General features: G+C 27.7%; 3 protein-coding genes across 3 annotated transcripts; 1 reads left to right on the top strand and 2 right to left on the bottom strand.

Moving 5' to 3' along the window:
- Window positions 1-22: 22 nt before the first annotated feature.
- LOC108754944 (Hermansky-Pudlak syndrome 1 protein homolog) lies at window positions 23-516 on the top strand. Its single transcript, XM_018497655.1, has 2 exons — window positions 23-185; window positions 376-516. The coding sequence occupies exons 1-2, from the start codon at window positions 27-29 to the stop codon at window positions 514-516; spliced, it is 300 nt and encodes a 99-aa protein (XP_018353157.1). The 5' UTR covers window positions 23-26.
- A 144-nt stretch (window positions 517-660) lies between these two features.
- LOC108754867 lies at window positions 661-4,249 on the bottom strand. The gene is made up of 7 exons (XM_018497542.1): window positions 4,124-4,249; window positions 3,881-4,044; window positions 3,267-3,535; window positions 2,264-2,733; window positions 1,509-2,136; window positions 992-1,136; window positions 661-801 (listed from the first exon to the last, which is right to left on the bottom strand). Exons 2-7 carry the CDS (start codon window positions 3,998-4,000, stop codon window positions 661-663), a joined length of 1,773 nt encoding a protein of 590 aa, XP_018353044.1. The 5' UTR covers window positions 4,001-4,044; window positions 4,124-4,249.
- A 1,325-nt stretch (window positions 4,250-5,574) lies between these two features.
- Window positions 5,575-15,476, bottom strand: LOC108754788. Its single transcript, XM_018497424.1, has 11 exons — window positions 15,350-15,476; window positions 14,068-14,208; window positions 11,460-11,721; window positions 10,787-10,947; window positions 10,500-10,589; window positions 10,211-10,283; window positions 6,825-6,869; window positions 6,438-6,545; window positions 6,034-6,154; window positions 5,734-5,863; window positions 5,575-5,667 (listed from the first exon to the last, which is right to left on the bottom strand). Exons 1-11 carry the CDS (start codon window positions 15,474-15,476, stop codon window positions 5,603-5,605), a joined length of 1,323 nt encoding a protein of 440 aa, XP_018352926.1. The 3' UTR covers window positions 5,575-5,602.
- Window positions 15,477-15,512: the final 36 nt, after the last annotated feature.

The following is a 15,512-nucleotide window of genomic DNA, read 5'->3' as shown; positions in this document are numbered from 1 at the left end:
TTTATTTTGTATATCTCCTTAATATTATGCGTTTTTCCACAAGAACTTCCCTAACTATCAACAAATATCTTGAGGAGTTTCCAGGTCTAGTGCATTTCATCTATATCGACAGAAATACCCACAGACTTGTGGCGCCTACGCTTGACTTCACGAGCACGGAAACGCTCGCTCTCACAATGAAAAAAGTAGATTCCTTATCAAGATAATATTAATTATAATCAAAAATTTTCAATGTTAATTCTTTGTTTTTAATTTTTTTATTTTGTACATATAGTATATATGTAACATTCATGCATTGGTTCAAAGATATAACTACAAATAGTTCCTGACGAAATTATAAATAAGTTTATACAGAAATTTCTTGTTTTTATATAGATTTGGAACATGGTTGAGCAAAGTAGAATGCATTTACAAGAGGGTCATCTGTCAGTTATGTGGAAAGACACTACATTCAATTACTCTTACTTTTTATGGTTTGAAGATAATTCTGTATGTGCAGTTTTCTTATATTTTTAAATATATTAAAATATATACACATATAAAATATTTATGAAATAACAGATAAAATTCATTAAATAATCATATATATATATATGATTATTTAATGAATTTTATCTGTTATTTCATAAATATTTTATATGTGTATATATTTTAATATATTTAAAAATATAAGAAAACTGCACATACAGAATTATCTTCAAACCATAAAAAGTAAGAGTAATTGAATGTAGTGTCTTTCCACATAACTGACAGATGACCCTCTTGTAAATGCATTCTACTTTGCTCAACCATGTTCCAAATCTATATAAAAACAAGAAATTTCTGTATAAACTTATTTATAATTTCGTCAGGAACTATTTGTAGTTATATCTTTGAACCAATGCATGAATGTTACATATATACTATATGTACAAAATAAAAAAATTAAAAACAAAGAATTAACATTGAAAATTTTTGATTATAATTAATATTATCTTGATAAGGAATCTACTTTTTTCATTGTGAGAGCGAGCGTTTCCGTGCTCGTGAAGTCAAGCGTAGGCGCCACAAGTCTGTGGGTATTTCTGTCGATATAGATGAAATGCACTAGACCTGGAAACTCCTCAAGATATTTGTTGATAGTTAGGGAAGTTCTTGTGGAAAAACGCATAATATTAAGGAGATATACAAAATAAAAAGTTACACATGCAATAAAGTTCTAATTTATATGTAAAAATTTAAATAATTTTTTTTAATTTAAATTTTTTTAAAGAAAAAATTATTTAATTAAAATTTTTTGTATATATTTACATTAATATCATTCTTTTGCTGTTATAACACGATTCTTCTATATAAAAACTTTATATTAGATTGTTTATATTAATTGTTAACTTTATTTAGATCGTTTTATAAATAACAATCTAAAAAAAATTAGATTTAAAGAATATAAATAATTTTATGAAACTTTAAAAAAATTGTTGAGGAAAGAAAAGTCACAATCGTGCCTCTTCAAGTCTAGAAAAGGATATGATCCTAACGTGAAGTTTTTTAGAGCTTTGACTTTCAGGAAGTCACTGAAATCATTTAGCTTTTGTCTCACAAGTCTGCCAACCGTTGTCAAAACATCAATTCCTTGCTTCAGAAAATTCTTGTCAAAACAAGTCAAACGCAATAGTTCTTTCAAAGTCTCTACAAAGCCAGAAGTATTAGCTTCAATCTGTAGGACCACTTCGGGATCTCTGGATCGCAGAAGATCACTGTACTTTTTTCGGACAAAATCCCATTTGGTCTGTAACCTTTTCTGACACATATCCACATCATTTCCGACATTCGAACGATTCTTTTTAATTCCTTCTAACACTTTTTTTATTGCTACATCGAGATTCTCAAAGGCTGGTTTCATTTCATCGATGTCTCGTTGAAACTGCAGATTGTTTATTAGATTTAAATAATGGAAACTGTCGCATAAACCTGAAGAAATGGACAGATTTGTAGCTTCAACGATTGTTATCAAGTTAATGGAATCTGATAATTCGAAGATGTGAACTGCATTGGCTGTATAGTTATGTTGACAGCCGAGGAGAAATGACTGACTGTAGAGATCATCGTCAGTTAAGGATGAGAGACCTTCGTTCACAGAAGATTCCCTGGAACCTCCTACAACAAAAAAGCTAAGTATAATCTATTTAAATTAAAAATTCATTCTTTTTATTCACTAAAAAATTCTCATTCCCAACAAAAATATATATCCATTACCAAAAATAACTATGCTGCAAAAACCTACTAAAGAGATCCGTTATGTCCTCTGAAGTAGGAGTGGCCAGTTTAGCTCCGAAGTTTAATTTCGTTTCATCGCTTTTCAAAACACTGCTCTCTGGTAACAAGATATCATCGCAGCAATCATCATTGCTTTCCGACTGATTTTGCTTTCGCTTTTTATTCACTACCCAGCATAGCAGGATCATCAACAAAATGTCCGAAGCGTACAAATCATGAGCATTCTTGCTTGAGTACAATGATAGAAACTTTGACCCCACTAGGAGCAGCAAATGCAGATTGCTAAATTCAGACTGTGAATTTTTCAGCTTGTCGCAGGCATCATGCAGCACCTTGAGGACCGAGGATGCTACTTCCGCATTCACAGACAATTGTTCCACTGCTTCGGTCAATATGCTTTGTTCACAATTTCTTAAATTAGACCATGCATCCAACAGAGAAGATACTAAACACATCTTCTGCCAGTTAGTCTTTAATCTATAAAAATCAAAGCAATTAGCCAGTCAGTTGTAACCATTATTATAACTATTTATTAATGATCATTGTCTATAGTCACAACATACAATTAAACACTACATAATCCTTGACAAATAGAAATTTGCTAAATTTAAAATTTTAAAAGATTACAAAAAATTTTTTTATATAATGCAATCTATTATATTAAGTATATTCCAAATAATTAAATATTTTATGTATTTTTTATTTCATTATTTATCTACTGTTAGGATTGGATATGTATTTGAAATATTTTTTTATTAAATACAGTATTTGTAATTTAAATAATAAGATTGATTGTCAATTTTAGTATTTGAAGTACAAAATATAAAATATACTTTTATGTGTGTGTGCTACAATAAAATACAAAATATAAAATATTTTCATACTTTGCTGAAATACAAAATATAATTACTGTTACAAATACTGTTTTTCAAATAAAAAAAAATATTTCAAATACATAATCAGCCCTGTTTGTTGCATTCTCTCAATTAATCTACTAGCTGTATACTAACATTGCAATATCTGGACCACACACGTGTCGTACAATAGATACACATACTCCTAGTGTATGTCTCATGAGCTCTATATCTTTTGCAGCAATATACATGAATGTATAGCCAATGTACTCATCAAATACCATGTTAGTTCCATCATGGAACTTCATGGAAGTATAGGAATTTCCGAACTGCGAAGCCATCACATGTTGTGAGGTGACTATGGGTGAAAACAACTGTATTATGATGTTGGGACTTGGTATAGAATCTTCCAAGTCTGTGATATCCTATAAGAAGTACTTGTTGTTATTCTTTAAAAAATTAACACTAACCTATTGCAAATATTTCATTGCTATCTTGGAATAATTTTTTCATACAGTCTTTTCCTTCTTTCTTAAATATTCAAAGAATAACTATACAGCTTTAAAATCCGATTGCATCAACATTACTTTGATTTTAAGCAAGGCTTAAAACTCTCTTTGTCTCTGTCTTTTTTTAGGCTTTAAAACAAGATAGAGTTTAAAGTCTCGTTTAAAGTCAAAGAGAGTAACGTTGATGCAACCGGGTCTAACAGGTTGTAAAACTCACAAAATTAATCATTACGTCATTGTTATCTGAAAGTTATCAATTACCTTATCATCATCGAGCAGTCCCTGCATTCTTGCCAGCTTCAAAATATGGCTTGCAAATTTTTTATTACATTTTACAAATAACACATCATTCAGATGATCGAATATCAATATAGCTCTCATCTTGCTTTTGTGATTTTAATGTGTAACTGTCATGTCGTGAATCTCTAGCAAACAAAACTCCGTTTTCGTTGGATATTCTTATTGAGTATGCAAACACGCTGCTTATTGCTTATTATTGTTTACCTCATTCGCTTTAAAACGTTTAGATTTAGGTCATTTTGGCATTGACAATTATGACATCGCCGTTATTGACGTCGTAAAATTTACCGATCATCGGTACTTTATCTCACAACTTTGGTACTTATTACTCTAAACTTTTATGGTTATTCTACAATATGCTTTTTGTTTCCCGTTTCTTGCTTTTTGTTTTCTCGTATTCTTGAACAAAACCAAGAAAAATATCATGTACGATCTGTCTTTTCTGAATTACTGAAGAAAAATGTTGCTTCACTGAGACCAATCACAGATCAGTATTCAAAGTCCATTCTCATGTTACTACACATTCTTATTGGCTAATGATGTTTAAACCAATTTTTATGAATGCGATCTAATTAATATATGAACCACGATGCAAGATAAATCAAGTAATAAATAAATGTAATTCGTTAATAGATAATTGTAACCACAAGTAATTTATTTTTTAGTAGAGATATAGAATTTTAAATATATATATATATGTGTGTGTGTGTGTGTGTGTGTGTGTGTAAAAGGTCAACTTAGAGCCGGTTGTTCCACCTTTTGATAAATTTTATCTATGGTAATCTGGTAATCTGGTAAATCTGGTAATCCACACATGGGTAATCTTGCTACTTACCCAACAGGTAAAATTTACCAAAAGATGGAATAACTAGCTCTTAGTCAATTAATCGATAGACCGTGGGTTTATAATTCTAAACTGTTTTACATTAAATTAATTGGACTTATGAATAAAAACTTATGAGGAACCTATAAAGGAAAACACAGTGACTCATTTCATCCATATTTTAATTATTCACTATTCATTTATGCTATGTTTACATACAAAAGTTACTTTATTTAGTCTATTTTATTGTGAAATAAGTTTTTAATTATATCTACATTGTTATCCTAAGTAAAACATATCGCAGCAAACGAGAATGGATTAAAATGGATTGAAACTTTTTTTCTATCCGAATGCGTATTTTAAATAGCAAATACTTTTTTTTGGAGATTTAATTAGATTCAATTGGATGCGATTGGATTGAAAAACTGCATTTCTTATTTAAAATTTTGAATTGAACAGTACACAGAATGCACAGAAAAAGATATTATTTTTAGATTGAAAGGCGTAGATATGCTCCATGCAATTCCTATAAATGAATAAAAATGCATTCAGGATTAAAAAGCATTTCATTTTAATATTCGTGAATCAATAGAAAATCTGAATTTCAATTCATTTCAATTCATTTCAATCCATTTCAATTCTCGTTTGCTGAAATTTTCAATTATTTTGATATCTTAAATATAAAAAAAAGAAATTAAAAAAAATAAATTAAAGATTTAAAAATACGAAAAAAAACTAAATTCTTAATAATAAAATTTGAAATGATGCGCGTTATTTCAGTAAAAATACAATTAAAATTTAGATAAAATACATGATTGTTAATTAATATATCGAATGTTCATCCATTATTAAAAATATTATTAAAAGTGTTTTTGAGCATTATATCGATTATTGTGGATTCCAATTCCTCTGCCATTGACAAATCCTGTAAAATCTATTTGTATTGTACCAATCTATGCATGTAAATATTAATTACATGATGCAAGCTTACTGAGATAAGGTTGATGATATATATTCGTCGGTGGAAATGGCATAGGAAGTACGGGTCCTGGAAAAACAGGCATAAGCATAGGTGGTGCTGGTATTCGAGGCATCGGCATCAGCATAGGTCTAGATAAACGCTAAAACAAATATTGGTTTGTAGAAATAGTTACTTAAATATATAATAAATTGCTGGATACTACTTCAGATAACTGCAGTTCAATCTTATATATTTTATATTCTTTTCACAACATTGATTGAAACAAAAGTATTATTTTCTTTTCTGAACATTAAAATTAGATGAACTTACGTAGGAATTTATGTAGGAGCTATCCGAGGGAAGATCAAAATAATTTTTTTTCGGGAATTCAGTTATTATATTGCTCTCCCTTTCTCTATCTCGTTCACTGGTTAGTGAACAACTTCTATTTCTAAAAGAGAAATACTTTTATATTCTTGTTACACAAGAAAAGTTTTACATATTTTATTAAAATTATAATTTCATTAAAATAACTTCAGTATAAACACAAAAACAGAAAAATTTGCATTCTATGACAATACACAAGTCCGCTATGCATGCATAACTCTCTAAACATACATTTATTGAAATTTTTTTTGAATTTAACATTTTCTTTTATTTTTAAATTGTTTATCTATTTATACTTTCTTTTTCTCATTTCTTTATATCCTTAACAATTAAGTTTTATTTTGTACCTGTAATGAGATCTCGATCTGAAAGATGCACTATGATGATGTAACGAATTTCTTTCATTTCTACCTCTATCTTTCTCTTTGCTTTCCCTTGTTTCCTTATATCGCCTTCTGGAACGTAAGAAATTTTAACTTTATTTATGTATAATACACATATATTATTTATGAAATACTTATAAAAATTATTTAAATTCTTATAATCTTTCAATTATGACAGATTTTTTCCAGAGCATAAATAATAATAATAATAACTTTGTTGAGTGCAACATAAATTAAAAATTAAGAAATAATAAAATTTCATACAAACAACATTTATTATAAAAAGACTTATCGTTTATCATTTAGCAATTTATTAATTCCTTATTCATTAATAAAAAAATTGGGACTAACCTGTCGCGATTGTTATCTATTCGGCTCATAGTTGACTTGTATGAGCTAGAATCAATGTGTTGTTAGCAACATATACAATAAATATTACTATTACTACAATATCATTATTTACAAACATAATGAATTAATTATCAAGCCATGAATAATTGATTTTATATTTATAAGTTATATATTTATAATTGGAAAATAAAAAATTGCAAGATTATTAAGATTTATATTATATTAAATACTTCAATATAAAATATAATCTTAAAAATATAAATTAAAAAAATATATAACACAAAAATTGTACTAAACATAAAAATTTTCAGATATTGACAATAAATAAATTTAGATTCAATAACAAAAAATAAGATATATGTAATCCAGATAGCAAAATGACGTTATTTTAACGCCAAGATAACGACAAATAACATCAGCTAGCTACTTGGATACATCTATGACAAATAACTTTATATCCATAACACACATATTCATGTATAGCTGGAAATAAAAGATTAATAAATTTAAAATAACTACTTAATTGCATAATTCATACATCTCAAAAAAGCCAAATATAAAAAATTTCCAGATACATGTAACGAACAAATTCATATTCAATAAATAATAATAAATGAAATGAAAATGTTCTTTGCTAAAAAATATTTAAATAAGTAGTTCAAAAACAACTTTATATCCATATAATATATTGGTATGTTTAATACATACTCCATCCAGAAAGTAAATTATGTTTATAATCGTAAAAATAATTTCGAAGATCTATGATTTTTCGCTCATAATAAAAAATTTTATATATTTACAAAGTTCATATTAATAAAAAATATATATTCATAGATTTCTCGGAATGTAGAATGTTGTTACTAATTTAATATTGAATATTACAATATACATCAATATATAAATCATATTTTTTTCTCTAATAAATTTACAAAATATAATTTTTACTTACATTTTTGTTTTACTTTCTAGATTTACTGAATAAATTCTTATTTATCTAGATACCTTTTTCTTCCTCCTTTCTTAATTTGTACTTTCACTATTCTTTTTTATAATAATAATATATATATTTTCTTACCTGTGTTATACAAAATTTACCTGATCTACAAATTTTTCATTAAATGACTTCTTTTCACCAAATGGACCTTGCTGCAAATTTTATAATAGATAATAAATGCGAAAATTATAAAAATACAATACTATATGTATAATTATATAATACAATAATATATATAATTAGGATTATTTTTGAAAAATTCTATAAAAAATCTAATAATTATATAAAAAATTATAATTATATATTCATGTAAATAGTAATAAAAGATACATATTCAAAACTCAAATGTCTACAAAGAATATATACATTAGAAAGAAATTGTTTTTCTAACTCTGTTTTGAATAGTATATTTATAGTAATATTTTTAAAAATATTAAAAAAATATATATATATCTAAATTTAAATTTAAAACAGAATATTATTTAAAGTAATAAAGATACCTAACACATACAGAAAAAGAATATAATGTTTTATACTTATCTTACATATTTTTTTCTTACCAGAGTACTTCATGAAATCCGTTATTCTCATGTAGCATGGATATAATAACTATATTTATGGTTATTATTTCATAATTTTCAAAAGTTACAAATAAATATTACAATTTATATAATAATTTGACAATAAGTAATTCTTCAAAGAATTCAATACATTCGATTCTATACATTATTAATTCATTCATTTTTAAGAAAATTCTATAATATATTGAATAAACTACGTAAACACTAGAGAATTTAATAAGTAAAAATATAATATAAAAAAAAAAATAGAATAAATAAATGAATGGAAAAACATATATCTTAGAATATTCTTTAGCTTATGAATATTTTAGTTACAATAAAACGTTTCTTTAAGTCAATTTTTGTGAATTGATAATTTTTGTAAATTACGGAATTCTAAAAGTCAATATTGCCCCCCGATTCGATTTTAAATCATTCAGTCACTTTTCATTAATCTTTATAAATTATAAGAAATATCAGAAAATAAGAAAGTCACAAAGTTATTAAAGAAATATACCTACAACCGACATGCTTAACGCCTCGAAAGAATAAAGAAAAACAAGAAACATAATATATAAATAATATCGTATTGAGACAGATTAGTATAATCCAGAATAAAATATCTTGTGAATTATTAATTTTTTGATAATTTTATATTAAGATTTCATATATAAAGTTATTTAGTTTTCATATAAAAATGTAATTTAATTATTTAAAAAAATCGTATATAATTTTGTATAAAGGAAATATTGATGTCAATAACATTTTTTAAAATTTTATAAAAATATTTAAAAGATTATGCTATAAAATAAGTTAATATCATATTTGCTTTCGAAAACAATAGATATTTAATTAAAAAACCATTCTATTAAAAAATCATTTTATATATCTTTTTTTAGTTTCGTCATTTTTTTTTCTTCACTTTATTTATGTAAAATGCACGTACAAGTGCATATAAGCAATACTCAATACATCCACATAAATTTAATAATTTAGTATATGTGTGCTGTGTGTTAATGTACGTATACATATATGTATGTGTATATATGTATATGTATTATAAATCTTATATATCCATAATCTTTTATGTTGATATAGCATAGATCAATCCAACAATGTTGTTGTAAATTCTATACTGTATATAGGAAGCAATACTCAATATATCTCGTACACAATATGTCTTGTGTCCCATAACTCTTTATTAATATTTCTGCAAGTGAAAGAAGATGAAATTTTCTAAATCTAAAAGTTCCTTTCCCAATTTTGGCTCAAATCATTAGTTACTGAATTATTAACGATTAAAATTGATCGATCAGATTGCCTCCAGCCGAAATACGAAGAAGCACATCATACCAAAGTGCTTCTCGCTCTTATTGTACTTTCTCCCGATTACAATTTTATTATAATTTTTCATATTGACTAATTTGATCGATCAATTTTAATCATTAATAACTCGGTAAATAATGATCTAACCCAAAATTGGAAAAGAAACTTTTTGTGTAACATTTCATCCTCTTTCACTGCCAGAAATATTAATTAAGAATTGTGGGACATCTTGTATATCCATATATGGTCACGAAATTAGTCGGTCGAACAATTTGAGAAATCATCGATATAATAGCCGATAATTCATAAAATTGTAAATTTAATTGTAAATTGAGAAAACAATTTTTGTAACTAAACTTCAGAATCAAATATATTAATATCTTAAAAAATTTCTATATACATACATTCATATGTATGTATATATGTATAAGCAATACTCAATATATATATAATATAGTATACATAAATATTTGTATATATTTACAGATTTAATAATCAATACATACCAATAATGGTGGATTATATCATCATTATGACTTCTGTTTGTGGAAGCGTTCTTCCTTGTTGACAATTCCTTCTCTAAAACCAAAGTAGCCCAAACATATTTTTTCAATATCTTCTCAGTTGTTATATTTAATTTGTATTTTATAATCCAAATATGTAATTTTATCTTTTTACAGATATAAAGAAAAATTGTTTTAAAGAATATATGTTTGCACATAAAAATGAAATCGTTACATATATAATTATACTAAATTGATGCATTAAATTTTTTTTTAATAAGTATATAAATACCCAATTGTTCATCTTGTGAGAAAGTGATTTTCCGTATTTCTTCAGATTTTTTTATTTCAATATGTTTGAATATTGGACATGCACCTTCATCTATAATTAACCATTTTTTTAATTGTATAAATTATACAAAAGTCTTTATTGACAAAATTGGAATTCTTCATCATGTTGAAATTGAAACTCTTCATTATTATGAAAATATTTAATTTGATCATATAATATTAATAACAAATTTTTCTATAATAAAAATATTAAATAATTATAAATATCACAAAGCTGACATGCTTTACCTTGTCTTCGTGGAAGAATTATGTCATGTTTTGAATCACATTCGATGTTATTTGATGTAGTCTGATAATTTGTTGAAAGATTGTCTGCTTTAATAGTTACCTTAAGTTTTTTCATATCAATTATACTTTCTGGGCTGTTAAATATCACTGATGTTTTCCTCCTAAGGTTATTTCAAAAATAATACGTCAATTTTAAGACATTCTTTCTACATTAAAAGTTAAAATAAAATAAGTTTAAGAAGAACATTGAAGTTATTCAAATCACGTGCAATTCATTTAATCCTTACAAAATCATACTCAATTTGCTTACCATCGTGGATCACTAGAATCTATTTTTATCTACTCAAAATGGTTTAAAAAATCTCTAAAAATTCACGTTCAACTTTTTAGAATAAATATTTAAACTTCATTTTGGAAAATAAAATGTAATATAAGTTATAATTATCGAAATACTTATAAGTTGGAAAAAAACAAAAAATTGCTTGGTCACTATAATAGATGATCCATAATAGTAAGGTAAGGAATAATATTACATTTTATATTATACTTTTGATACTATTCATTATTATTTGCAAATTACAAAATTGTTACTTTTTTGCAAACTGTTCAAATATATTCCATATTGTTTAATTATTAATATTTAATTCAAAATTTCTATATATTCTGTTATTACTCTTGCCCATAGTTAGGGGAACTAGTTTTTCTTCGATGTGGATTATTGTTCTTGCTATGCTGTAAAAATTCTTGTTTGTCAGAGTTTTTCATTAATTTAGCTTGTTTCCTTCTTTCTTCATACTCATTAATCTTCCTTGATCTTAGTTTTTCATACTTTATCAAACGCTCTTGATCACGATGCCATTTCTCTCTTTTCGATCTTAATCTATCTAGCTCTTCTGCTGTGAATCGCCATTTTTTGTGAGAATCCATTATTGTCACTATAAACATACATCCATAGAGCAATAATAGGATTTTATAAAAAATCAAACAGAATTTATTAATGATTCAATAAATACTAATTAACACAATATCATAATTTTCTATCCAATAATGTAACTGTTACATATAGTAAGTGTTATTCCATTTATATTGAGAAAAAGTAGAAAATTATATTGATGTAATATTATTGTTGAGAATTATTTAGAATATGGACTGCATTGTCGATTTTAATGAAATTAGGCTCATTCGACACTTTTTGCTCGAAACGGAAGAATCTGTAATAAAAAAACTTCGGCCCAGTAAACCGTAACATTAAGCGTTAAAGTTAACTACCATTGAGATTAGGAAATCTGTCACTAGAGACCTGTTCTTTTCGGCTGAATTTTTGAAGTGTATGACAATTGACCACGTGATCCAACTGCGCATAAGCCAATCACAGCGCTAAAAAAAAACCCAAAACTCCCTACGCAGAAGTCGCTGTGATTGGCAATACGCAATTAAACCACTCCCGAACTTTTGCACCAGTTCATCTTTTTTCCTTTTCTTTTCTTCTGGAGAGAAAAGGAAGAAAGATAAACTAATGCAAAAGTTCAACCAAAAAGAACAGACTTAAAATAAGGTTTATAATTGTACTGTTCCACATGGGTTTCGACTTTCCACGCGAAGTGACTCTCACCCCCCCCCCTCCCTATAAAGGGGCGTAAAACTTTTATAATTGTACTGTTGAGCTGCGTTTAGAAATTATTATAGCTTAAAATTATCTGACCCAGATAATTTTAAGCTATAGGTTACGCCACGTATATTATAATAAAGATGCACCCTAGAGTTATCTAGACATAATTCCTAGAAATCGATTCTGTATCTTGAAACGAGATGAAAATTACAAAAGTGAGCGAATTTACTAGAATACTGATAATTTCATTGATCAAAACTTAATAAATTTGCTTACTTTTGTAATTTTTATCTTGTTTGAAGAATCAATCCCCTGAACGTAACCTTGCAAAATTGAAAACCACGTGCAACGATACAATTATAGAAGTCATGCGCTCCTTTACAGGGAAGAGGAGAGGTGTGAGAGTCGCTTCGTGTGGAAAGTCGAAACTCATATGGAACAATACAATTGTAGACCTTATTTTGTAAAGACAGAGCATGGACTTCTCGATCGTATCTAAGTGTATAGTCGACAAAAATGAGAAAGAGGGAAGAGACGGCCAGTGTCTTATTCTACTCAACAATATAACGAAAGAGAGAATGAGAGAGAGATAGGCCGTCTTTCACGATCCGTCTCTCTCATATTTATCGATCATATTACTTAGATACGATCGAGCAGTCCATGCTCTAAGGATCATTCCACATAAACTTGCATAATCATATGTATAAAGAAAATTATCCAATCACATTTCTGTCATAAAGGCCGGTATTCATAGTCAGATTTTATATTTAAGACAGTCTTAAATACAATCACAAGATGAACTAATCAGAGAGCCGCATTAACGACTTAGACTAAGACAATACTTAAGACGATCTTAAAACAAGAACAGACTATGAATTCCAGCTAAAGACAAACGTAGGACGATATTCATAGTCCGATTTTATTTCAAGATTGCTTAAGTAATGTCGCTAATACGGCTCTCTGATTGGTTTGTGATTTCTTAAGATTATATTTAAAACAGTCTCGAATATAAGATGACTATGAATACCGGCCATAAGATACGATTGAATGATTTTCTTTATGCATATGTTTATGCGGCCATGCATCGTGTGCCCTAAAACAAGGAGCACAGACTTTTGCATAACGCATAATACGTGATGCATAAGAAAATGTACCAATTAAAGTCCTTCGTTTTCTTCTTTTCCATGAAATAAAGAACTCTGGTTGAATTTTTTATGCTTTATGTGTTATGCGTTATATAAGAGTGTGCTCCCTGCTTATGCCTGTTATTTTGCCTCCGATAGATTTCCTAACCTCAATAGTTGAGTTTAACGCTTAATATCTCAGTTCGTGGGGCCGACTTAACGTTTTTTCTTACAAATTTTTTCGTTTCCAGCAAAAACGCGTCGAATGAGCCTAATTTCATCAAAATTGGAGATGCAATGTGTATTCTAAATAATTACAGAAGTATTAAATAAAAAAAATAAAAAATGCATGCTTATAAAATATTTGATAGTAGAACATATTCGAATGAAAAAACGCAAAATATCTCGTACTTTTATTTAATATTTTCAATATGCAAAATGACGCTGAAAAGCCTAACCTGAAAGTGAAATTAACGTAAGCACGTGGTTATCTGAAAATATTGGCTATATCTCTAATAAAAATAATTATTTAATATTGTTAATATTACCTGTGCACAAAGAGTGGACGATTTGCGAAAAAAATCTTATTTCCTTTCCGAAGAAAAGTGAAACGCCACGTGGTTCGAACAGAACTAATAAATGACCAAATTGATTATGCAAGTCATGGAGCAACAAGATCAAACTCGAGTCTGAAAGTGGGCTTCAAATACGTTTCGGAAAATGTAAGGAAAATCGAGATTTTAGTGCCATCACGCCTTGCGGGAAAAGTTAGAAGTATTGACTGGTCATAGATCACACGTATATACAGTCAGAAGCAATGAAGTGGCGACACTTTTTTTTTAATGAGTTTAAGAATCAAAGAGGTTGTATATATAGAATAGGGGAACTAGCTAAGCACTGAACTACCGACGAGATACTATTAAAGATCGACATCCTTACGGGAGTTTGTGTCTTTGTGAACATTGAAGTAATTAAGAGTTAAAAACTGATAATATTGTAATTATTATTGTAATTTTATGATTTATTAGTTTAGTAGACATATATATTTATGCATTTAGAACTTAATAATACTCAATTTTTCTTTAAAATTGTGATTTCAGTGTTATCGTCAAAGTTTTATTATCAACAGAGATGATAACTGCACAGAAAAAATTGTAATTTTTCTGCAATATATAAGATATTATAATTTTACAAATATGCATATTTATTTATGTAACACTTATGTAACAAAAATCATGAATTTAATAATGTATGAGCCAAATATTTATGTTAATAATAGCAAACTTATATCAATTGTCAGTGTTCTTCATTTACTTCTCTCTCTCTCTCTCTCTCTCTCTCTCTCTCTCTCTCTCTCTCTCTCTCTCTCTCTCTCCGGGCCCTTTTTATACTGCCAAAAATTTGCCCAGTTGACGGTCTTTAATAATATCTCGATGACTGAACTATCTTAAGAACCAATCACAGAGAGGTTGGTCACGTGACCTGATATCTCTTTTCTATACATTACGGTTTTCCATTACGCATTTACTGCACCTAGGCAACTTAGATAAAAAAAAGTTGGGAATTAACAGTCTAGTGTTATAATAGAAATATGTGATAAAAATGGAAATACTGTGTCAGAAAACCCATGGAAAATCGAGACGATGCGATTTTAGTGCTGTTGCGGGAAAAGTTGGAAGTATATACCACATGATAACGCGTACGGAATATACATGTATATATATATATATAACACATCGGTCAATAAGTCCCCGGTCTAGCAAAGAAAACACAAGTGTTACATAAAAATTCGAATTTATTCATCAATATAGTTTCCTTTTAAGGCAATACAATCAGTCCAACGCCTTTCCAAACGTTCGATGCCGGTTTTGTAGAACGATTTTGGCTGACCCTCAAAATACGCATCAGTTTCGGCGATGACCTCCTCATCCGATCGAAATTTCTTCCCAGCGAGCATTTTTTTGAGCTCAGCGAATAGGAAATAGTCGCTGGG

The sequence above is a fragment of the Trachymyrmex septentrionalis genome, unplaced genomic scaffold (genome assembly GCF_001594115.1).
Source record: "Trachymyrmex septentrionalis isolate Tsep2-gDNA-1 unplaced genomic scaffold, Tsep1.0 scaffold101, whole genome shotgun sequence".
In the NCBI taxonomy this organism is placed as follows: Eukaryota; Metazoa; Arthropoda; class Insecta; order Hymenoptera; family Formicidae; genus Trachymyrmex; species Trachymyrmex septentrionalis.
This window is presented reverse-complemented; position numbering and strand designations above follow the sequence as displayed.

Coding starts and splice junctions, on each gene's coding strand:
- LOC108754944 (XM_018497655.1), top strand. CDS start 27: ATGCGTTTTTCCACAAGAACTTCCCTAACTATCAACAAATATCTTGAG. Junction 186..375: donor TCGCTCTCACAATGAAAAAA/GTAGATTCCTTA, acceptor GTTTTTATATAG/ATTTGGAACATGGTTGAGCA.
- LOC108754867 (XM_018497542.1), bottom strand. CDS start 4,000: ATGAGAGCTATATTGATATTCGATCATCTGAATGATGTGTTATTTGTA. Junction 1,137..1,508: donor AAAAACTTCACGTTAGGATC/ATATCCTTTTCT, acceptor GCGTTTTTCCAC/AAGAACTTCCCTAACTATCA. Junction 802..991: donor TCGCTCTCACAATGAAAAAA/GTAGATTCCTTA, acceptor GTTTTTATATAG/ATTTGGAACATGGTTGAGCA.
- LOC108754788 (XM_018497424.1), bottom strand. CDS start 15,476: ATGCTCGCTGGGAAGAAATTTCGATCGGATGAGGAGGTCATCGCCGAA. Junction 11,722..14,067: donor CGTCCACTCTTTGTGCACAG/GTAATATTAACA, acceptor GTATGTTTATAG/TGACAATAATGGATTCTCAC. Junction 6,155..6,437: donor AGATCGAGATCTCATTACAG/GTACAAAATAAA, acceptor TTTCTCTTTTAG/AAATAGAAGTTGTTCACTAA.